This window comes from Dermacentor variabilis, chromosome 3 (genome assembly GCF_050947875.1).
Source record: "Dermacentor variabilis isolate Ectoservices chromosome 3, ASM5094787v1, whole genome shotgun sequence".
NCBI classification, from domain to species: domain Eukaryota; kingdom Metazoa; phylum Arthropoda; class Arachnida; order Ixodida; family Ixodidae; genus Dermacentor; species Dermacentor variabilis.
Genome location: NC_134570.1, coordinates 33,830,242 through 33,855,949, shown reverse-complemented (window position 1 = coordinate 33,855,949; position 25,708 = coordinate 33,830,242). Strand labels below are relative to the sequence as shown.

Genomic DNA, 25,708 nt, shown 5'->3' with positions numbered 1-25,708 from the left:
GATGACCAAAGAGCGCCGAAGCTCGCTGAGTACAGTGAAAAGCATCTGAGCGTTGGTCGGCGCTATACGAGGCATGCGCAAACAAAGCTGCCCAAACAAAAACGCGGATATATGGTACACTATGAGAAAAAAGCGAGAGAAGAGAAAGATATTATATATATATATATATATATATATATATATATATATATATATATATATATATATATATATATATAGAGAGAGAGAGAGAGAGAGAGAGAGACAGAGAGAGAGAGATGCATAAAGGCGGTAAAGGCGGATGCATATTTTTGTGACGAACAACTGATGTGTTTATTTTACTACCCTCCCTACCCCCTTCCAACAAACGCACACACACACTCCTTTCTTTTCTTTTGTTCCCGACTTTCTTCAACGAGGATTTATTGTTTATCATGTTGGTATAGGCGGTTAGTTGGTAGCCTATTTCTTTAAGGTAATCAATCAAGCGATCAGTTTTGAAATTGCGCCAGAGTTGGTGACGTTTGTGTTGCGATAGTGAAAACGCCGAAGCACATGGGTTGGCTTGAGTCAATTCGACGCAGCCAGTATGCAAAGTCCGAGCGATAAACTCGAGCTCAAGTTTACGAGCGATGACCTGAGATGACCGCTGTAAGCGGTGCTGAAGATTTCCCAGATAAGAACGAGAAGTCCTGATCTATTGCGTCACATGGATCACAGGATCGAGTTTCGATGTACCGATGCGCGGTTTTGAGCCACCAAAAAGCGCTTGTCGCTTCCCTATGCACGAGGTGCGCCCAAGTTGTTAGGAAATGCACTTTCAAGTGTTCAGTCATACAGTAGCTCGGTTGACGGCAGAGACAACGCGCACGCCGTCTGGAACTCGTGGATATATATATATATATATATATATATATATATATAACAACTTGGGCGCACCTCGTGCATAGGGAAGCGACTAGCGCTTCTTGGTGTCTCGAAACCGAGCATCGGTACAGCGAAACTCGAAATATATATATATATATATATATATATATATATATATATATATATATATATATATTACAAAATACAAAATATAACGAATATTGGAAATGGTTGTCTGGCATCACGCCTGGCATGCTACTACGAATAGGGAGGATGACAAATGAAATGCTACCATTTTGGGTCGTTACCTTGAAGTTGAATGCCTCGAGGCACAGTGAGAAAAAAAAATAAATGTAACCTTGCACCGGCATGCAAGAAGTCCGTTCAGTAAGACTATGCACACAGTGCAAGTCACGGAAACGCGACAGTTTAGTTTGTGTGTTGCGTGTTGTGGTCAGCGAAGTGAGACAGTAAAGTGAGGCATCATATTTAGGGAAATATTGACGTACAATACATGCCTTATATATATATATATATATGACATATGGTTGTGAGGACACCTAAACAATGTCGTACAGGCTCATATAGAAAGAAAGAGAAGACTTACAGGTTTATGCATGTGTGAGTCAACGAACAGACGTCATCAGCGATTTCCCTTACTCGCGTGACAAAGCTAAGAAACAATAAGTGAAAAGAAAGAGAAGCAACACAGCGAAACGCGTTCAGTTATGCACAACAACGAACAGAACGGCAAAAGCGTCGTTGCGTATGAAGATGACTTTATGCAAAAAGTTAATGTCATTCTGACGCCACTGCAGTGCCCCATTTCTGACTTTAAGAGCTCCTCGCCCGACACGTCGTTGATTCCTCACGCGATCTCGCCCTTTTGCATAACACACTTACCTAGACGCACAGAGGGCACGGAAATAAATCAGCTGCCTGCTTATACTTCTCTCCCCTGGCGTAGTTCACCCATTCCTTTGCTCATAACATCGCAGCACTAGCGTCTTCGCCCATCCGCGCAGTGTATTGCACGAATATCGGCTACGCTTTATCGTTCCGCAAATATTTTGCTTTACGCGTGAATCCGTTGTGCGAATATCGAAGACGGAAAGTTAATGTTGTAAAAAAGAGGAAAAACGTTGCGAGGGTGAGGGGGGGAATGGCAGCCCCGAGGACAAACAACGAAGCGTATGTTGTTTTTAGCGGGGCGAAGCCGAACGGCGGGGCTGGAGGGAGAACAGAACGCATCGTTTTCGACGAAGGCCCCAAGTGGATCCTTATTGAATTAAGGCCTTGACGCCGAATCTCGCGAAACCTTGACATGAAGAGAGTATGCGCAATGCCGCGATGTGAAAGAAGTGGAAATAAAAAAAAATTAAAAGGAAGGACACTGACAGAGAAAGGACAGAGAGAGAAAAAAAATATATGGAAGACAGCTAGCTAGGGAGTGAAAGTGAGGGTAATAAGTAATGAATGATAATATAAAGAAATACGACAGAAAGTAAAGCAACAGCAACAAAGGAAAAGAAATAAGGAAAATACATCTGACGAAGACAGAAGCAGGGGCTTAGGCACAGTACACAAAGACCAGCTGTTGCCGGCATTAACGTAAATATTTTTTTTCTTCTCCATGATTTTGTTCACAATAACGAAGACTGACGTCTCTGACACTGAGTTCAGGCTATGACGCCCGCGTCAGAAGCTTCACGCCGAGTTCACAATTGAAACTGTCACAATTGAATACGTAGCGAGCCGTTTACAAAACTCAACGAAAAAATAACCGTTTGCGGATTTTCTGTTACAGTGGCAGCGTATTCGTCCGTTCTAGCGCCAGTTTAAGGCGTTTGCGGAGCGCTTTTTTTCTTTTTCTCGTTTTTTTTTTGCAAGTGCCACGTTTATAGCCGCCGGCAGCTTCCGAAAAAAAAAACAAAAAAAAGAAACAGCCGCAGTCGAACATGTCACACACGGATGGCGTCCTTTCATTTTTGTTTATTCCTTTTTTCTTCTTAGCTCCACGAATTATTAGCAGCCACGTCAAGGATGGGCACTGCCAGCAGTTCGGTTGCTAACAGTGATAACAAAACTGCGCAAGAGAATTTCCGAATGAAATTAGGCTGTGTGAGACCTCCTGCAACTTGTAAACATTTTTATCCGTCCGTCCACCGGTTCATTTTTCTGTCTGTGTTTCGGTCCTCATGTCTGCCTTTTTTGTTTTTTGGCTTTCTCGCCTTCAACTTCTCACCTCCAACGACGAAAGGAAAAAGTACTCACCACGCTATAATACAAAAAACGTAGTGTAATGTCAGTAAAGGCGACTGACCTTTAATTACATTGCCTTCTCATTCACCACCTAATAATGGCATGTCAAAATGCCTTTATTCGACTCGGGCATTATCTTTCACAAAATGAGAGACACAAAAAATAAAGAAAACACACATAGTTCTTTATATTTAACAAACGTGGCACCGTCGTACCGACAACTAATACTGACCTTTAAATAATATGGGACTCCTACTTTTCCTTACGACGGACATCCAAATGAGTTATCTCAGGAGGAGTTGTGTGGTTTTTTTCGCCGTTCATTTCTTAATTCACGAGTTTTATCATTAATCCACCACCTGACAGGAAGTGTTGCTTTGCTGAGTGTGATTTTGCAGCTCTATGCTTTACTGATTTGGCGCATTTTTTTGTTTGTTTTTCGGTGAATATGACGGATCTTCAGGAGCGAAAAAATCAAATTTTCAAGTTTTCTTTCTAAGTTCACAAAACCGTGACAGAAACCCATCGTATGTTACAGGAAGCTTTCGGAGTTGACGTCGTGGCCCAAAGGAAGAAGGCTTCAAAGACGGCCGAGCGTCAGTTGACGACGATGAGCGTTTTGGAGTCCTGTCAACGAGCACGATGTGGGAAACGACAGCAGAAGTCCGCGCAGTTGTCCTTGCAAATCACAGGCTAACTTATAAAGGATGTCTTTGATGTTGCAGGACAGTCATACGACACAGTTCAGCGAATTTTCACGGACGTTTTGAACATGACGCGCATTTCCACTAAATTTGCACCAAGACTGCTCGGCGACGAACAGGTGCTCCACCGAGTTTTTGTTTGTGCGGAACTGATGCAACAAGTCAGAGACGACCCCAGCCTCATAACCGGTGATGAAACATGGGTTTACCGTTATGTTACTAGAACCAAACAGCAGTCGTTGCAGCGGAAGTCGTCCAATGCAGCGCGACCGAATAAAGTACGTCATGTGCGTGGCCATGTGAAGTCCGTGTTGATTGTTTTTATTTGTCCTTCACGCAATTGGACACACGGAATTCGTACCTCCTGGACGAAAGTTTCGGTGTGAGGTTTTGAAACGCTTATAAGGGGGATCATCTGGCGGAAGCACGGGGAGAAGTGGAAGAACTGGCTTCTCCACCTCGACAACGCGTGCCCGATCACACATCACTCGTTGTTCCATTCCTGACTTCCAAGCACATCATTGCGCGTCCGCACTCTCACCCTATTCGCCTAATCTCGCACTCTGTTACACATTCTGGTTCCAGAAAATGAAAGTGAGGCGGAAATGGCGTCGGTTTAGCACAGTTGTAGAGATCCAGTCGGAATCGCAGGATGTCCTTAACGCACTCACACCTGAATACTTGCACTGATGTATTCAATCGTCTGGAAATGTAGGGATCGGTGTGTTGATTCTCGAAGTGACTACTTCGAAGCAGACGGTGCAGATTAGGAGTTACGGTGAGTAGATCTTAAATAAAAAATATGCATTGCTTCCAACTCAGTACATAAAGTTGTATATTGAGTCGGATTTTCGGTTATTGCTACGGTTATTCTTTGTATCTGCCTTGCTCTTAAGATTACTCTTAGTTTTCTCTCTTTTTTTTAATTCCTACTACCTGTTTCTTAACCAACCCGCAAGAGCAGCTGAGCTCCATTACGTAAGAACAAGAACAAGACCCAGAACTATGGCGTCAACGGCTCATCGACGGGTGTTTGTGAAACGCCGCTTGTTAAAAGCAACCAAAATTGATAAGCCCTAGTTCTGGGAACGAAAAAATAAGCTGAGCGAGAACCCATTAGAGGAAACATGAACGCTGAAGGAACATCGTGGCAACTTGGGCCGATCGCGAGAGTCCTCGATCAATTTGCATGATAAAGCGCGGGAGGAAATCTAAAATGCATATACAAATCAGCCAGAAGGCACGCGAAAAAGACATCTGCAATGAAGCAAACGAAAAAAAAAAGAAAAATAACAACAACGATGTCAGCAAGAAAAGAAACACGAAAAGAACTCACCATGACTCCGGCACAATGGAAGAGAGGAAGTTGGCGTGATGAAAAACTGCATCAGAAAACGGAATAGAAAGAAGAAAGAGAGCACGAATTAGAAAAACAGAAAAGTTTTCACTCGTTGACAAACACGGAGAGCTGTACTCTTTAGTAATTAAAATTAGAGCCAGCGCGGTCGGGTAGTGTAACGGGACGTTCTTAATTCAGCACTTGTTCCTCGTTGATGCGCCCGTGATAAAATTAATGATACGGTGCATCCTCGAGCGGCGAAAATTTCCTTTGAAAGTACGCTAGGTTTCGCCGGCACGGTCACGGCGTCACCGTCTTAAGTGACAAGCGCGCACCAAACGTAAGCGGAAGGTTTCGTGCCAGCGCAGTAGCCAAGTTCTTTTTTTTTTATGTGGGCTTAATTTGTAGGCCAGGTATCACTTGATGGGTCAAATTTTGTGTGGCGTACAACTGATGAACTTGCGCAATACGGTCCACAGTTAGAGTATATAAGCACAAAATCAGCATTTAATAGCCGATTAAATATCATGCAGTTTCGACACAATATCCTCAGCAATAGCTTTTTTTTTTCTTTAGCCAGTATATCTCACAAATCACATTAGGCGTTTTTCTGTAAAACTGATGCCATATGCTCAAGCTATGTTGGATTGAATAATATGTAACTTGTGTATTAAGTTTAGGAGTGTGACATACTGTTTACACTGACGGCAATACTCTGGGATGCATGAAATAACGCGTCGCACGGCACAGCGAACTTGCAGACACGTCTTCGACGTTTCGAAGCAGCAACCTCAGCATCGATTGCTCAGCGGCGATTCGCAACTTCACATCACTGTAGCCTAATGTCGACAGAGAAGCGCATTGCCTTTCAGAGAGGACTTTATCGTACGTTCGACGTCATGACTGATAAATACAGCTCACACGCAGCTTTGTCCTTCTGGCGTTTTCATGCAAGGACACTCCTGAATTCCTTCGTGTGTGTGTGCGTGTGCGTGTGTGTGTGTGTGTGTGTGTGTGTGTGCGTGTGTGTGTGTGTGTGTGTGTGTGTGTGTGTGTGTGTGTGTGTGTGTGTGTGTGTGTGTGTGTGTGTGTGTGTGTGTGTTTTCTTTGCGTATTCTTTTTTCTCCCTCTCCTTCTATGTGTTTGCATTTTCCTTTATCTTTCTGTCTCTCCTTGACCCGTCACCAGTGCAGGGTAGCAGACTGAATATCCATGTTCCAGTCAACCTCCCTACCTTTCGCATCTCTCTCTCTCTCTCTCTCTCTCTCTCTCTCTCTCTCTCTCTCTCTCTCTCATTATATATATATATATATATATATATATATATATATATATATATATATACGCTATTATGTTTTAACTGCACCAATTTTTAAAGATTTGCCTGTAGCAGATATCACAATTATAATCCTTGATCTAAATTAGTCGATCAGGCGGCCATTACTTCTACGATAAATCAAAATACTTAATTAAATAAGTAACCTAATTATGTTAATTAACATTTAAGTTATTAACATTACGGCCGCTATTTCAATCTACGCATTACAGACGGCGAGCTGCAAGGCGTATTCACATGGAAAGAATTCTCAGTACCGCACCGGTTTTGAGAAGTTGATTTTCAATTTATCAGACGAAATGCACTGGCGTTCCAGTTGCTTGTGTGCTTGAATGAATAAAATGGCGCGTTCTAAAAAAAAGTACCTCTTCATCTTAGAACCCAAGCATTAAGTCCTCATCTGCAAGCCAGCTTTCGGTAAAGCGGGACATCCAGCAATGATCGTCAAGGGCACGACAGCGAAAAACACATAAACAGGAAAAAGAGCTTGAAATCGTACATTACAGAGGCATCATCATCATCATCATCATCATCATCATCATCATCATCATCATCATCATCATCATCATCCTGTTTTCTGTCCACTACAAGACGAAGGCCTCTCCCTGCATAGGCATCAAATCATACAAATAAAACAAACAAACCCTCATCATATAGCAAACCCTCATCAAAATGAAAAAAAAAGAAGTACTGTTATTTGAAAGAAAGGAATATCTGCACTCGTCAGTGTGGGTCATTTGGAATTATACACCCGGGCAAGACGTCCTTTAAAAGTGCAAGTCCTTAATGAGCGAGACGTAATCGCTGCCAAGCGTACATCAAACGAGAAATGTTTTTTTCGCAATGGCGATTGCGACATCAGTTTTCACCCCAACTGATGCTCTCGATTGCGTACGCCTTAATACGAATACGAATACGATTTATTTCATGTTTGTTCGAAACACGGAGAGATGGAAGAAAAAGCCGCTGAACAGCAGCTTCACAAGCTCCCACCCCCCTTGTATGGAAAGACCCTGGAATGACCCTGGAAAGACGACGGAATAATAAAAAAGGAAAAATAAAAGTGTTCGTGTTCGTGTTTTGCGGGTGGGGAGGGGAGAGGAATCTCGGAACTGCGCTCTCGACGCTAACTGTTCAGATAGACATTTAGTGTAACGGGAGTCTCCGGTCGATCATTGCCAGGAGCATATGATTTTGAAACATATCTTCTTGATTGAAGCTCGCAGGGAATCAAAAAGGGAAGAAACATGCGGCCACTGCATTTTTTTGAAGCGCAAGAAAGAGTGAGACAATAACGTCAAAAAAAAAAAAAACGAGTCGTAAACTGACTAAACTATTACCGCACAAATGATTAACACACAAAGAGCTTCACGTCATACTAAAAAAACTACTGCAAAAGTGAGCTTTACGCCCATCAACGTACTACACCTGTATTGCGAGCAAAACACCGCCAAAAATATCATACAGCTCCGATGCTCTCGATACTCAAGCGAGCTGCAACTGAAGAGCTAAATTTTAGCACATTCGTTTTCGTAACCGTCTGTACTAATTAAAAAAAATGTTCGTCATCCAAGCACCCTTGATATTCTAGATAGTCTCCATACGTACGCAATGAATTTCGTAAAACACTCCCAGTCTATGAAACAGTAATTGCGAGTCGTCTGTCGAATGTATAAAGCACGCAAGAACCTATTTGATTATGCAACAGTGATGCCCCTAGGAATTTCCCACAACCAGATGATCTCTCACGGAATCTATCTTTCATCGAATACGTTTCATGTGCGCGTATTCGTATATCGCCGAACTCATCCTGCGTACGGAACTACCTCTTTACTATAACGTTTCAACTGACGTTTCCATGAAGTCTCCACAACGTCTCTATGATAGCTCCGCGACGATTTCAGAGCATTTCCACTTTTCTCTAGTGGAAGTGCGCGTGATGATGTTGGTAACTTTAATCTCTTTTCTAACAATGTCGCCAGGTCACAGCCCAAAACACAATTTTCGGCGAAAGTCGCCATGTGACGATAATGTTGACTTGCTCAGAATTTCGTCGTTTTTTTGTTTGGGCATCTTAGACGTCTTCCATATTATATTTTAATATTTATCTTCAAGTTACTCGCTACATTGGCAAGCCATTCATTGGAATGTGTTAAGAACGGCCCGCTGAGGTGCAAGTTTTGCCAGCTAGTTGCGACAGCGGCGTCAACTTTTCCTGGAACGCCACCGCAAACCTCTAGCCACGGCGTCACCAAGTCGACTGTGTGCGGAGAACAATACGCGCGTCCTCGACTCTCCGTCGCAGGAGCCAAGATGAGTTCGACGAAGCAGGCTTTGTGCCTGAACCCGCCACCGCCGACCTGGTCTGCTGTGAACAAGGGAGTCCCCGAGGGAACGTAGTTCGAGGCCCCTTCCCACGCACCGTTCCTGACGTCAGCCCCGAGTTCTGCGAAGACCGTCTGACCTCGGTTGGGGACCGTGAACCTGTGCGAAAGTGTGTGTGTGTAATCCCTCGCGCAAAGAGGCGGCTCGTCTACGGTGCCTGATCGGCCGTTTCCCTCACCTTGGGATCGAGTGGGGACCGAGTGTTTATAAACCGCTGTTGTGCGGCTGCACAGGGTACTTTCTCTCGCAGTCATGCTAGACTGATGAACTGCAACATCCTCATGTAGATACTGTAAATAAACCCATATTCCTCGTTCTCGATGAGAAGCAGTCCTTCCCTTCAACAATGTCCTTAGCGTGGAAAAGCTGGACGATGGCATGGGCCAGCTACCATCTAATTCCTGCCCGACTCCAATCTTGACAACTGATTACGAGCGATGGGATTGACCCCCCAATCCTCACAAATGTGAAAATGGGAAAACAGCCCTCATATTTTAGTAGGTATATCAGAGCTCAATATTAGGTTTTGCTCAGAAAAGTAGCTTTGTTGTACGCAGAGAGCTCACTAATAAGCTGTCCGGCATGTCTTTGGAAGCAATGACAAGTGGAGGCACACATACCTTTCTTTGGATCGAGTTGGGGCCGAAACAATGAACTTGGCCAACGCCCCTTGAGAAATTTCACCAGAGAACTTACTGGCTATTTACTTCACTAGAAAGTGCCACGAAGAAGCCGCTAGAACTTCGAAAAAGGAAAGTTGTCGGTAAGGAAACTAATACACTTGCCAAATTTAGCGACATTCTAGCTAAGGTAGCAACACTGTTGTGCAAGCACTGATCAGTGCATCGGAAGTCGCGTTCGTGACGATAATAAAGGACAAGTGCTACAGGCGTATGCCCGTATGCGAAACCACAGGGCATAATTCAGTCTGCAGTGCACACACTTTAACGTCAAGATATTGCAATTAACAGTAGTAGTAGTAGCAGTAGTACTACTGATGTAAGCCTTTATGAATTGAAGCACTATGCAGATAGAAAGAAGAAAAGATAAATTAAGGCACAAGGAAGAGGAAAGCACACCACAAGACATCCCATCACACGCACACTCTCAGAGAACGAGCATTACACGCGAGAGTGAAGTCCAGTGGTTGAGAAGAATTCTGTAGTACAGCTTTGTGAGCCTCATATGGAGTTGTAGACCCGCGACCTTTCGGTAGCTAGAAATCATCGTAGTTCTAGCAAGATAAAGCTGCTGTAACTTGCTCATCAGCACAGGGACAACGGTTGAAAGTCGAAGCACTTGTTGTTGGACTAGTTGGACTTTACTTAACGACATATTGAAGCGCGAAAGCACAAAGAAGGCGCAGCTCAGCCTGATTGAGACACTCGTTGACTCTCTGTGTCTTCTTTGCGATTGTGACTTCGCTCTGCAATATGTCGTTACGTTGAAAATTTGTAGTTATAACATGATAGAGATGTTACTTTCCGTCTCAGAAATACCATGCATTGTCGAGAGCTGCTGGCACGCGCGCACGCACGCACGCACGCACGCACGCACGCACGCACGCACGCACGCACACACACACACACACACACACACACACACACACACACACACACACACACACACACACACACACACACACACACACACACACACGCACGCACGCACGCACGCACGCACGCACACACACACACACACACGCACGCACACACACACACGCACGCACGCACGCACGCACAAAAAAAGGTTTTCTTGAAAATCAGCGGCACCGTAACAAGGTGCTGGCCAACCACGACTGCAAGAGGTAACGTAGCTATAACGCCAGCCTAGTGCGAGCTGTTCTGGCGTGTAGAGTGCTTTACGCATTCGACTCTCAAATGGATTACGCCTATTTTAGCTTCCGCAACCCTGCGCGGTTTTAAAAGAGCGTTCGGCGAGGCTCGATTCGGCCCACCGTCTTCGACACACAAGAGGACGCCATCGGGCGAAGCGCGCGCGTAGCGTCACCTTACGCAAGCAGATTGAACGAAACGGAAGATAAAACCACAGAAACGTAACGATCAAGGAAAAGAAAGAAAAAGCGAAGCACGAGAAAAGCTAGCGGCACGCCAGCGGCATGCGGCAGGGTCACGCGATCGAGTGCACACGGTGCTGCGCACGCACAATACTACAGGGAGAACGCGTGCGTCTCTCCCTCTCTCTCATCTTTGGGGTTCTCCGCCCCTTTCTTCTACCTGCCCAAATGCGTGGCTCGCGTTCTTCGCTTGGAAACGCACCGTTGTGTTTGCTTCCATCCAGAAGACTCTGTTTCCCATCCGTCAAGCGATGCCCTCTGCAGCTGGCACCGGTGAAAGGAGACAAAACAAGCAAAACAAAGAAAACAATGAGCGATGGGTGGCGTCGCAGTGCTGCGCGGTAGCTTCCGGGGCCAGGCGATGAGACAAAAAAAAAAAAAGAACTCGAAAGGATCGAGACTATACGGCCTTTCCGTAGCTGCAATAATAGGTGTAGCAATCGCTTTCTTTCTTTCTCCACGCAACGTGCACGACGGACGTTCGATCTTACTCTATAAGCGTTTTCCGCTTGATCGCGTTGCTGGTCCCTTAGACATTTTATTAACATAACGATGCTTGAGTTAGCAAACAATACGCAGACTCGGCTAAGGAAACGACCAAACTGGAAACAGCAAGCAGAGAGTGACCGAGGGCAATCAGATCGACCATGCGAGCTGCTTAGCCACAAGTGCGTTATATTCGCTAAAGTGAGAAACTGCAGACTTGTGTAGTGACCTCAAATGCTGCAGCTTGTTGCAGCGAACAGCTGGCAACTCCTACGTGGAGGCCGCACGTGTGTGTGAGCTCAATTAAACACGTCCATCTACGTCAAGTACATTTGTGTGCAGCAACCTAACGGTTGTAGCTTGAGTGACAGAGAAAGATAACTTTAAATTGGAAAAAGCAGAGACGTCTGCTGGAAAAGCATCCTCTCTGGCCTGTTATTCTGCGTAGGGAAGGGCATGGGTCACAGAAAATGAAAGGGATTACAGATTACAATTTTGGAGTATAGAGTTAAATAAGTTCATGTGCGATCGGCATGCTCGTCCTGCTCATCTCACTCATCACTGTCCTGCGGAATTCTGTTGGAAGTTTCGTTAACGTGCGTCATTACGTTGACTGGTAGTCGGCTGATGCACTGCTAACAAAGACGGAAGCGTAGATAACAGTATACTATTACAGTAAGTTTGCTGTGCGATTGGAAGACTTTGCGTACGTACACGCGTCCGACGTAAACTTAGCAAAACCAGCTGGGTACGTACAGTAGGCTTCAGATGTGTATGGACAGCTGATAAAAGTTTAATTTTCGAGCAGTTCGTGACCGTGGCCAGTAAAACTGTACGACGGTATGTTGTCCCCATGAATACTAGTAGAAGCTGAAAAAACAAATACCACGCTGCGTATGGATCCAGGCGGCGGAAACGAGTTTTTCTCGTGTCCCACGGTTCGTAAACTTTTGACGCCGACTGCACGTGAGTCATATACCTAAATATAATAGTAAAGAAAGAAAAATATACTTGATGGATCCGTTCGACGTATCAAATATTGACGGCAACGTCTGACTATTCCTTTTTATTCCCGCACGAAAGCAGAAAGGGTAACAGCACGCGCGAGCTGAAATTTACATAGTCACTCTAAAGTTTTCGTGGCATAAACCGAAACTCTTCCATAAGAAACAGGCGAAAACACAAAAGAAAAAGCGTGTGGGGATGAATGGGGCGACGAATAAGCAAGAATACTGCACTCTAAAGCGCGTGCAAACGTCGGCGCATAAAGGGTCGCTTAGCAAACCACATGCCAGACCTGCATCCCCCCTCCCCCCCTCCGCTCCCGTTGAAGTAGTTGAGACATTCCTTTCGCCAAAGGGAACGGGATAGAAGTTGTCGTTTTAAGTTTTGTAAGCGCTGTATAATAACTCGACATTTGACTTCGCACACTCTCATAGAAAGCGTCTTACTCTGTAGGAAAACGCCGAGTAAGAGACGATCAAAAAGTCAAAAAAGGAAGTAAGCGAGCGCCAGCGTAAAAGCGCGACCGAGCCAAGAAACGCGCGCTCGTAACGCTTTTCCATAAGGCCTGGAATTGAACCGGCCCTACGCGCGGTCTTTCAAAAGAACAAGCAGCCGGGCGCCTTGCGCGACCGTATTACACGGGAGGGGGGCGCCCAGGAAAGTGGACCCCAGAGTTTGGCAGAGCGTTAAGAGAAGTAGGCCTCCATTGTTTTCGCTTTCTCTGTCTTTGTCTCTTTCTCTCTCTCCCTCTCTCTCTCCCTCTCTCTCATCTCCGGTCCGCGCGCGACTCCGAACTGCCATAAATATTTCGTGTTGGTCAGCACCGCCGCGAGCGCGAAGCGAGTCCGAGGAAGGTGGTGGGAGGAAAGGCTAGGGATTAGGGCGCCGACGTTGACGACTCACTTAAGACGCACGGCGCCTACAGCAACGCGCTTCCAAAGCAGATGAGGCTGAAAATACGGTGCAGCTACGCTCCACCTCATGAGTGCGCGCGCATGCGCGTGCGTTTGCGGAGGGCGAGAGGTCGGCCTCTCGCCGGTCCCTGGCGTAGTTATTAATCAAAGGTTAAGTAAGTCGCTTTTTCTCTCGCGGGAGGGAAGCCGCGCAGGGACCCGACAGAGAGGACGCGGCAATTTAGCGGAACTACGAACCCCTCTTTCTTTCGGTCCGGACAACATCGCCAACTTTATCCTTTGTTTTTATGGACGCAAATCTTTTGGTTTCCTATTAGTAGCGAGCACTGCTATGCTAAGTGTGCGGCTCAACCAAGAAGGAATTACTCTTCAAAAAACGTACACACTTTGGGGTTTATATTGTCCTACAACGATAATCGCCATCTGTGTTACCCGCATTTTCTTTATTTAACGATGCGAGCCCGTTACTTCCAAGTCACGAACGGCATGCGCGCTATCAGCATGACAGAGCATTCTCGACAGGAAAGTAGCGAGCGTTAAGTTTTCAAGAGAGGAAACGCAGGCAAGGCAGATGACGATTATCATTGTGGGACAATATAAGCCCCCAAGAGTGCAAGCTTTCTTAAGAGAGAAAGATTCTGAGCACGAAACTTCGCGTTCGAGTTGATGCGTCAGCTAGAAGCGCAGTGTTCACCTCTCGTGCAGACAGACGCTCTCTCTTTCTCTACTGAAGTCGAAAAAAAAAAAACTAACACAGGAATATTTGGAAAACAATACGCGTCTTCATTCCGCTAGTGAAAGTTCTGTTGTTCTGATCGGGTTGGAACCGCTTACTATACACATCTGGGACCGAAGCAGTGCGTGTAAAATGCGCCTACCAGATGTGCTTCTCTACGTGACGAGAACGTTGAAAGATAAGTGAAATATCAACAAACTGAACGAATATGATCATCGTCATCAAAATTTCTTGCTAGGCGAGTTGGTTACAAGTAAATTGATCTATGTTGGCGCGATATAAAAACAACGTACACAGAAGGCGACGCTACAGGAGCTCGTCCGTGCTTTTTACGTCCTCCTCCATGTGCGTTTTGTTTTTATGGCGGCGCTAACACGCATAATTGTCATCATCATCATCGTCATCATCATCGTAATCATCATTTACGGTCACAAACGTGTCCGACGTGGATGGAAGTAAGCCTGTTACAAACCATGTTCGCATGACGCGTGTGTACACACGAAATGAAAGCGTTCCAGCAATAACAGCACAAGAGCGGCAGCACTCAAAGCAATGAGCTGTTGTTCTTCGCCAAGGGTGGACTTTAAAAGCAAGCCACACTGTCCCTACGATTGACAATTTAATACCGCTAACCACAGGGCCACTTTACTGTGAGCAGCACGCTAAGCGGACACTGTCGTGCTACACTAGACGTCCAGTAGTTAATAGACTAAAGGCGTTCTCGTTAGTGACTGACAGCGCTGGAACAACGTGAGGTTTATGTTTCGGCGCTGTTGGCGTTTCAAGCTAGGCATGTTGCTTCTAAAGGCGGCCCTCCCAGAGCCTTGGACGATACGATGAAACGGAGTGTGACGGAAAAAAAAGAGTTACGTAACGCTGCAGAATACAGCGTCAACAGAGCAAGGCGAGAGCTTCTCCCGTTCCTAACACTCTGGGCGCCTCCGGCAAGGAAGCGAAATTCTTCAAGGCCGCCAAAGCAATCAATATCAAGGCTTCAAGCGAAAGGCGCTTTCGTTCAATAAAACAAGGAAAGAAAAAAAGACGAGACGCTTTCATCGAGCGTTAACGTCGCATTCTTCTCTCTCTCTCTCCCTCAACAAAGCGTCTGACGAATGGCAGTCGTCAAAGCTGCTTTGCCGCTTTGCGGCTAACACGGTTAGGATGACGACGCATGCCACGGACTAACGAGCTCGCCAGCGCGCGTGAACGCGGGGTGCGCCGCGCGCTGTCGCCCACAGAACACTCTTCAGCTCCGGGTCTTTCTCCGAAGGACGACTGACTTCTCCAACTACGCCGCGCGCGTTGTGACATCGTGTCGTGACGCCGAAGGCGGTGCCGAGGGGACATTTAATCAAGCGGCCGCTCTCACGCTAGGAAGTTGGCGAAATACATTCGTGAGATTTTGCATGTAATAAAAGTGAGCCATAAGTCCGGCACTTATTAAGTTGGCTTCCCTGCATAATGATTTGCATGTTCCTACAACGGGGGCATTGTAGCGCACAGTTGAAGCAGCATCTACACTTTTCCGCCTTCGTCGTTAAGCCTGCTTCCCTCAACCGTGAGAACACCTGTTCGAGGTGCGATACGTGCTGTTTCCAGCTGTCCGAAAAAATTCCTACATCATCAACATATGGCAAGGCGAAGTTCTGAAAGTCTTTTAGGTCAATATCCATTAACTTAGAGAAGCTAAACGGCGCGTTCTTCAACCCGAAGCTGAGTGCGAGAGTGCGAAAAGCGCCTACAGATGAGATAAGTGCGGCATAGCGGCTGACACTTTCTGAAAGGGGAACTTGGCAGTAGCGCCACACGAGATCTATACGCAGCTTGACGCAGCCGTACGTAGCTTGACAATGCTTGCGCTGCTCTGTACCGGGGTAAGTGTGTGCATGAGGACATAAATTGAACTCGCAGGTAACTTCCTGAGATACCTCACTATTGTGAAGGTTATTAGCTTCAGAAGGGCTCTGCGCCAGCTACTCCAGTTGCGTATAGCACCCCTGTCACACGGACCCTCCCGATCGCACTCTAGTCATGGCATTGGCACCTTTGGCATTGAGCCTGGTATACATAATAGTGCTTTTAAATTGATTGATTGATTGATTGATTGATTGATTGATTGATTGATTGATTGATTGATTGATTGATTGATTGATTGATTGACAAGTGCTTTACTGAAAAAGGGGGAAAGGGGAAGATTTCACATTCAGATTCAGATTGCGCTTGTTTCTCTCGGTCCCAAGATGTCGTCATGGTCGAGGTCCGAGCCAGTCCTTTGTACTAAGCTGGACCGTATCGCAATAAGAGAGGATAATTCGCGAGAGGGCAAATATCTATCGACTTGCCCATTACGCTAACTTATTCGCCAAATAATTGTGCCTATTTGCGCATGGACGCACAGAAAAAATAATTCACTTGTTTCACACCTGTTCCGAAAACTCTGCGACCAAGCAGCCACGCTATCGCCTCATGTAACTATTCAGAGAAAGACAACGCAAGGCCGCATTCCTGCTTCGCATACTTTCGCGTAGTCGCTGTTGTATATCGTCCATTCTGGAGCCAAAGTCCCCCCCCCCCCCCCCCCCCAAGAGGCGCCGGACAATAGACGACCTCTTGGATACGCTGTAGTAGCCTGGACCCTTGCCCCCCGAAGACGCATGCACTCGGAAGCGTGCACCTTGCACAAACAGTATACCGTGCACATCTCATCATAAACTTCATCATACCACCCTCCTTCCTCTTCGCACCCTATTTCTGTCGCTACCCCTAACCCACTTCATAGCGTGGAGTAGCAGGTTGCAGATGAATCTCACTCATGGAGACCTCTTCACCTTTCTGACGTTAAATTTTCTCTCTCTTCACGGCGTCCGCAAGTTTACACACCTGTGATATGTGCAGGGCAGGGTTCAACTGCACTACGTCTGCGGGTGGCAACCACTTGTGTTTTCTTTTCGTCTTTTAGTTTCGGAGGAAGCCCGCGACACGTTAACTGACGAGTAACACGTAGTATACGCCGTGGAGGCGCGGGTCACGCGGGGGAGAACGCGGTCTTGTAAACATCCCAGCTCGGATGCCGTCGACGGTAGTAATTTGTCACCGCAGACGAACCTCGAGTGGGATTGGGGTACGCGGTGTTGCAGTACCCGTCTCCCGCATTCTTTGCTGGCTACACACGTCGCCGAGGTGTGGAATGATGGCCTAGCAATGAATTTTGCGGGGCATAGCGTTTCTCACCGACGGCGGCTTGGTGGGACTGACTACGTGGGAACGGGAAAGCGAAACTTGGTTGTAGAAAACGACAAAACCGTTTTGTTTTCCAGCATCCTTATTTTCTATAGTTAAGTCCAGCCCCGTGGGTCGTGGTCTGCCATAATCCGGACTCTCAGTTGTAATTGCGCCTGAGGGACGGACGAAATTCGCTACCGCCCTTTTCCTTTAATTGTTTAACCCATACTAAACCGGACAATATGTCGCATCTGGGCATCGGCTGCCGTGACGATTGCCGATTTCTATTTTGAAACAGTAGAACTTCATTTGAGATTGTTGAAGAGTGAGACACTTTTGTCATTTATTCAAGTCGTAATTCATTTGCTTTGCCTGTAACGTATTTACCTATAAACGTTCACTTACAAAGATTTCTCGTCCATCTTGCCTACATATACCTTGCTTTCCACATTCGATAATCGCTACCGATTATCGCAACCAGGAACACAACCATGAGACAAGAGCCGATTAGAACATTACTGACAGCCACCACTTAAGCCACCTTCATGGGAAGCTGAAATACCACTAACACACATACCAATACCAATACCAATGCCACACACACACACACACACACACACACACACACACACACACACACACACACACACACACACACACACACACACGTAGCTGTGTGTATTTGTCGATGTCTGTGCATAAGAAGTACGCATCTGCAAGCCTTATCGCAGGAAACAGACGACATTGCAGGCCTACAGCTGATGCTTTCCGCAAGTAAGTTAAAACCAGGCATATGCAGGCCACGAGCACGACAGACAACGAAGGTTTAGCCGTCGGCGTTCCTTACAGCACGCCAGTAGCGGCCTCCAGTAACCGCTTCAGCTACCAGGCAAGGGAACTCGCTACCCTAGTTGTGCACGCAGACCGCGTTGATACATGTTTCTTTGGTGTGTGCCCACGCGTAATCTGCACTACGACACCGAGAGACAAAAGCATGAATAATAACCTTCGAAACGTTACGCCATCCTGAAAATACAAACGTATTCGCTCCCCACAAAGCTAAATATGTGCATCAAGGGGAAAATGTGGTACACTGCGTGAAATAAGTATACGCAGCTATGCAAAGAAAACTCTTAAGGGCTTCTTAGAAAAAGATCTTTCCAGTTAAAGTTTCTCTGGTCCGGAAATGTTTTTTCAAGTGCGATGCTTTTTTGTTCAGAGACCCGTATGGGTTTACTTGGTACCGCCGTCGTGCTGTCGGTGCCGTGGAATTCTTCTTAAAGCATGCTTGTGCAATTTCCATCCCTGGAAACAGCGTTGCAGTGCATACAATACGCTACTATCTTTCCTTACTTTATTGTTTTCACTTACGTCCCGTTATTTCAATGGTTCTTCTCCCTCCTAATTTTTTTCTTCTATATCTTTGTTTGCCATCCAGAGCGGGCAGGCAGCTATAGTGCGCGCCTCGTAGTCGCAGTTGTGAACTCGCAGTTTCGACTTTTTACTTGTTTTGTGGTAGTCAGTCAGTGTCTGCATACCAAATAATAAATATAGTGACCGGTTCGAAGAGCGTGTTTTATTTTTTTACGTGAACGTGGCCATACGGGGACGTCAATAATTGATTAATGCTCAAGGTAGCTTAGGCAGGCACGTATAGACGAACGTCCGTTTCTAGCCAACGGGAAAATAAAAAATAATATGTAGACTTTTACGTGCACAACTACGATCTGATTATGAGGCACGCCACAGTGCAGAACTCCGGCTTAATTTTGACCACCAGGGGGTGTCCTTGGACGCGCACCGAATGCACGGTACATGAGTATTTTTGCACTGCGTCCTCATCAGAATGCCGCAGCAGCCGGGATCCGCCCACCCGATACTGCAAGATCAACAGCGCAACGCCATAGCCGCTGAGCTGAAGCGGCGGGTGAAGTCGAAGTTGCTGGCCGAATTATCATCATCAGGCGTTTTCTCTCGCTGGACTGGCACCGATTGCGCGTTTTAAAAACATCCGATACGCGTTATATCTAGGTTCTTCATCTGTCGCCCAGACGGTCTTGAGGCTGTCCTACAATGAGGATAAACGTGACGCAGTTCAGTATCATCACATATCACCAACCCTCGCTCACCAATCTTGGTGAAGCCGGCAAGTATGATGAAGACCGTGAAGACGAACGGCACGCTGACGAAGTTCCACCTGATGCTGGCCACCGTCACGCCTTGATGGCCCTCCGAGTGTTCGTGCTCGCGCTCGGCGGCGCACAGGACCTCGCTGCTGTGCGGCTCGCCGACGCTCGCCTGGTGCGCGGGAGCACCCGCCACCTCGTCGTCCGAGCCGTGCGAGGGCGGCGAGCGGTGCGAGGAGCCCACCGCCGTCGCCAGGGGCTCGTCTCGACCCGGCCGGTCACCTGCCAAAAACACGCGCGCGCGTGCGCGGTGACGACAACGTCCGCCGAGACGGGACCCAGGAGCCGGAAGCTCAGAAAGCGCCACGTACACCCGTGAGCAAAAGTATACAGACCAGGGATCGCGCGATAAGGCCGACTTTGTCCTCAGCCTGTGAATGCAACTTCAAATTGAGGACTGTAGTCCAAACTTGGTATTGTAAACGTTCCACTCTACTCGTCAATTTCAGTTTATGCAGGCTAATTGCAAAGAAATTCCGTTTTTTCGGAGACACTGTGGTCCGTATACTTTTGCTCGGGTGTACCTCGGCTAAATTGACAATGACAGTGTGCGCCTATCTGACAACACATGGACACCAGGCTGTCCTGTTGCTGAGGCTGAATGCGACGACAACACGAGTCGCCTCACTATAGGCCCTTAGCAGCATGTGCATTTTGCAGACAAGCAGAGAAAAAAAAAACGGGGAATTATGCAGTATATAACAGCATTGCACGGGTCAAATTTCAGCATACAACAAGATAACATAGTTTTCGTAATAAGATATATACCACTACGAGAAGGTCATGCAATAACAATGTTTTAAACATTAAGCAACACAAGGGCACTAACGAAAGTTGGAGTAATTCATGGTGTGGGAATACAAAGTTCCTGGTTATGACCAAAGGACAAGATGCAATGGAGATACCACAGGGAATCTCAACAATGACTTTGCGCGCATAACGTGACGTGACGACACAGCCACGATGCAATACACGTAGACACGTAGACACACGTGACAGGCGCTTTGAGTGCCAAACAAATCTGTTGATATGGCGAATCCGACAACGCAGAAGAACGTGGTATTGACGACAACACCAATAAATGTCTTTACTGGCGCTCCCACAGCAATTTTGCAGAGGTCACGGTGATGGGGATAGTTAATGCTCACTTGTAGAACACAATGCCGCGCAATGACACAACCAGGAATAACGAGACTTTGCGGCGACAACCAGTAGAAAATTTTCTAGCCACAGACTGTGAGCGTCTGCTCGATTGCATCCAACGCGTTCAACGATATGCTTAGAGCATTTGTTTGCAATAGTTTCACTCAGGAATCTCTGAAAAGTCTCATTAAAGCGCTGTGACCAATTGACTCAACGGGTGGCACGGCCATGCTCTTCCTGCCATTTACCTATCTATCTTGAGTCCAGAGTCTAGTCGAGTTTAGAGTCGAGGAATGTTACAAAAAAAGCCGGTCACTCACACTGTTGTCTACTCACGTGAGCCCTCACCCGCTTGAATTTACAACGAACTGCAGAAGAATGCATTTAACGCTTTGATCTTCTGAGTGTAGCCGAGGAACTAAGGTGAAATGCTCAATGTACCGGTGACGAAACAGTGAACGTAACTGTCGGTCAGGCCTTTTAAATATGTAGAACGTCTGTCTAGGACAGCTGCGACCATATCATAAGAAAACAAATAAGCACGTGATTAAAGAGAAAGAAGAAGGAGACGAATAAAAAAAGAAAAGGTCGAAGTTCATTTGGCGGGCACTCGCAAGCGGTGAACGGTGGATTAATAATATCCTTGAGATACCCATAATGATCTCTGCAGTTTCCCAAAACTAACTTCTGCAGCCGAAAACAACAGCCATAAGGTTAGAAAATAGGATGGCAGGAGCATGGATTATATATCGAGAGCACACGCGGTGTAGCTGAACTTCTAGCTGAGATTAAGAGAAAGAAATCGAGCTGGAAATGTACCGCAATACATGGAGCTTACAACTAATTACCTTTCGTAGTAACGGAAGAAACGCTAAAGGAAGAGAAGCGTAGTGGAGGGCTGTAAGAGATTAGACGAATTGATGAGATTAGGAAGTTTTCAGGTATATAATGCAGTTGCACCATATAGAACTGGGGGCAAACGGAGATCTCTGAGGGAAGCATTTTTCCTACCATTAATTTAAAAAGGCCGACAAGGAAAATTGTGGTGCTGATATTTGAGGAGCAAAAGCTTATTTTTTTTTCTTTTTCCACACTATGAAAACAACAAGAAATGACGTACTTATCGCCCGCCGCAATTAGATCAACAGCAGTTCGGTGGTTTTCTGCTTTCTTTGAAGTGTTCCTTGTGAATTTTGTCAATGTCATTTCTGTGCACCTCACCTCTGCAATGTTTTAAAGCCTTGAGGGCACAATAAATAAATAAATTGTTTTGAAGAGGTATGGCCGGCGCCGCAGCCTCATCGCCAGTCGCCCAGGAGGCGCGAGCTCGAGTTTGCCTGAGCAGCTCTGGTTGAGACACGCAGCCTGCTAGAATCTAACAGGAATACAGCACAAGAGAGCAGCAGGCAGCGCGTCTCAACCAGAGCAGCTCAGGCAATCTCGAGCTCGCGCCTCCTGGGCGACTGGCGATGAGGCTGCGGCGCCGGGCATTCCTCTTGACTACAAAATAAATAAATAAATAAATAAATAAATAAATAAATAAATAAATAAATAAATAAATAAATAAATAAATAAATACTTCCAAACAAGAAGAATACAGTCACGAAAGAGGTCGGTGCTCCTCTTTCGTGAGCGACGCGTTCTTATTATTTGAAGCACGATCTAAACTAGTTTGGGCGTTCACTCTTATCTCGGAATCGCTGTAGGCGAGTACGCTTCTGTCATAAACGCGAGGTAAAAGTAATCAAAGGTAATGAGGGCTGGAGACAGCGCTGAGGTGTGCTAAAGATAACGGTATGCGTATTTACGAGCTTTCGCTCGCGCCGAATAATTAAGCGCTGGCTAAAACAATAAATTCTTAGACATAAAAGTCATATAACATTTATGTGATATAGCAAGCAAAGCTAAGGAAAAAAAAATACGTGCCTCGGTTAGGAAGTACACGCATGTATAGGAACGTCAAACACCTAAAAAATGGCTTAACACCAACTTAGCGATTGGCAAGGCGATGTCACTATGCATGGCTCACTATGAAAGCCAAACGTGAGACGCAGTATGGTGAGTTGTCCATTTTGCATTGTTCTGCGGTCTGACACATTCATGCACATCTTGGAACCAGTGCTTGAATCTCGCACCGCCCACTGAACCGCATTCACATTTGCAACTCTGGAATAAGTGTGAGTCAGTGCACCCCTCTTCCCCCCCCTCCCCCCCCCCCACAGGGCGAACGTCTCGACCAATGGGACAGACATTACCCGTCACCGTGATACTCGCAGATTTTGGCTGTTCGTTTAACTTCGCGCTCACATCTATGCTGACACTCACTCACAGTGATGCTTTAGGTTCTTCATTGCGCGGGAGCTGCTGTCCCGTCCAACGAGTGAAACAAAAGATCTTCGAAGAAGTTTGTCGAGATTTCAGGAGAAAGATGACCACGGACACATTTCTTTGATTGCTTCGGGAGGGACCGAAGCGGTCGCCTCGCAACTAAGTCAGTTGCTCTGCATAGCGCCGCTATTTATTACTATGTGGCTACTTAAACGTCTTGGTCCCTGGGTCTTCGCGGCTGGATATGCTCTCATAAGCACTCGTGCAAGCCGTCCTAAACTTTGAGGGACGATATACTTGTCCAACTCTCATGAAAACATCTCGCCCCTTTTCTCTTCACTCGTCGTTTTAACTCCCTCCGGAAGTGCCACAAGGTGTTGAAAGACAGCACTCAACATTCGCTTAGAACATAAGCAGACTCATAAGCAAATGCGAGCATTCACTATATATATACACATGTAGTGGAGCGGGACTCCCTTCTTCGTTAAGGTTAGTTGTTTTGTTGCCTTATGTGAACCGTTCAACGCTGCTGTAACACTATGAGATGACCCGAATGTGCCCTTAGACAGTACTCCCAGGGGCAGGACTTGCTGGCTTACCTGGTACGGGATTATTTTGGCAGAATTGGTACAAAAGAAGACGATGCTGAAGACTTAACGGCTGGACAGATGGTATTAAAGACCCTATTTTCTGAGGGCAATGAAAAACACATATATTCCCCCGCAGCGCAAGCGCAACATGCCAATGGTCGAATCACACGCTATCATACTGAAAACACTCCCAAGATATTGTTCTGCATAGCCTTTAGGGAATACAGTTGCTAGTGGCACCTGTTTTGTCGTCTAGTATTGCGTGGCGCCTTCTCTTCTGCTATTCCTTCCAAAATGAACACTCTCGGGACCAGCCAAGCTCGCGATTCATGCGTTCCAAAACGGAACGTGAACACACCTGCCGTTCCTGCACTCTCCTTCCAGGACAGTGCGAAGCAAGATGGATCTCTCAATTCCCCACATCCCCAGTTTCTTCCCTGTCAAAGACAACCTGTTCAGTGCGCACCTTGGTGCGAGGACTTGTTGGCAGTGGACGACGCGTCCACGTTGGCCAGCGGCCTGCTGGCGTTGCGCGGCGCTGGTTCCCCGGCAGTGGCGGTGGTGTCGGGCACAGCTGTGGGCAGCGGCACATCGTTCGGAGACGGCGCGCCGCCAGTGTGACGCCGATGCAGAAGCCGGGACGACAGGCCCGCCGTACCGGACCGCTGCTCTCGCCAGGAACCTGCGTGCGTAAAAAGGAAACGCTGACTCGATGTGGGCTCAGATATAGACTGCGACAACTACAGGGCGGTTGCGCCGATACAAAGGCGTCTCCTGCTCTTAAACCTCTTAATGCAGAGGAAATCGCCAATAAACGACGTCACCAGAGTGCGCTAGTTGCAGAGACGTGGTCACGCCCTCCTTCCACTTCAATGGCTTTGCGCACCAAAAATGCTTGCCTTTTGTCGGCACCTAAAAACTCCATCAACTTCCCTGCCGCGGATCCGTTCGCATCGCCCAGAAACCACTCATCCGGTGCGACACACGCGTCATAATCCTCTCCATTTCTGCTTCCTTGTACTGTACAAACTACGTTATCAACTCGCACTGTACACTATCAACGTCATCCGCGCCTCTCTCTCTCTCTCTCTCTCTCTCTCTCTCTCTCTCTCTCTCTCTCTCTCTCTCTCTCTCTCACCCCTTACTATAGAAGCAGGCTAGAGACAAAGCTCTTCAAGCCGACCTCCCTGCTTTTCATGGACTAAATGTGTTCTCCCGCTCAATCTCGTTTTTGGGTGGAGGAAGTCTTCGGAGGCTTATGTTCACGGCAGCCTTTGACATGTGCCCTCGCTTGCACTATGCCAAACGTCTGAAGCGCTCTGCCCACTCTGCGTTTGGAGCAGTGGACGCATGCGGCCTACTTCGGACATGCTGCCCTGGGACAATGACTATCCGTTGGAAGCAAATAGCGCTGCGATGTTACGAGCTGAACCAACTGAAAAGTATGTAGCATACGTGTACTTGACAACAGATTATTTATGCACGTCGCTAATAAGCATCTGCAAGAAACATGTCTGCAAACTTTCAATTTCCTTGCCTTACGATGACATCTGGTAGGCGAGAGAGACTTATTATGAAAGAAGCGCTGAGAGGTCAGCCATAACTACTACGTTCTGGCCTGCTACTCAGCTTTCGCGTACAAGAGTTCCCCCCTTCACCTTCCTGGTGAACAAAAGGAGAAAGTGAACGTGGTGATGATAAAGGGAAGAGGTATGAATAAAAGAAAAAAGCTTAAGTACTTATTGCACTGTTATAACCATTTCACTATGCCTCAGAAGACCCGCAATAGCGTTCACGGCCTGGTCCACGGAGTATTTTGGCCATGGAACTAAAAGAAGGTTTCCAAAAAGTCGTCGGTTGTTGATGCGTGCCTAAAATCCCTGCATTAACTGTCTCTCTAGCAAGTACAGCGGATATGTCGAAGAATATCTACCGAGCGCGCGTCCGTGAATGCCTACTTATATTTCAACAGCCCCCGCCTGTCATAATACCTTCTCTAATTGTTTCATACATGGACTTGAGAATGGCCGAACAATGTAGAGGAGGTGTCAAAACTTACGTTTCGAATTTTTTGTTTGGTCGCTGCTGGATCGAGATGCCACGGACGCGAATGTGTAGCGGAGGACATACTATACCAGCGCTATCTCTC

The 25,708-nt window shown here is 46.7% G+C and overlaps 1 protein-coding gene across 1 annotated transcript in view; it reads right to left on the bottom strand.

Moving 5' to 3' along the window:
- The window catches only part of LOC142575388 (uncharacterized), a 209,542-nt gene that overhangs the window by 127,504 nt on the left and 56,330 nt on the right, over positions 1-25,708 (bottom strand). The window contains exons 3-5 of the mRNA XM_075684725.1: positions 24,026-24,241; positions 19,442-19,720; positions 5,149-5,194 (exon numbers count right to left, since the gene is read on the bottom strand). Of these exons, the coding sequence (XP_075540840.1) occupies positions 5,149-5,194; positions 19,442-19,720; positions 24,026-24,241 (541 nt within the window). The remainder of the gene's footprint in view (positions 1-5,148; positions 5,195-19,441; positions 19,721-24,025; positions 24,242-25,708) is intronic.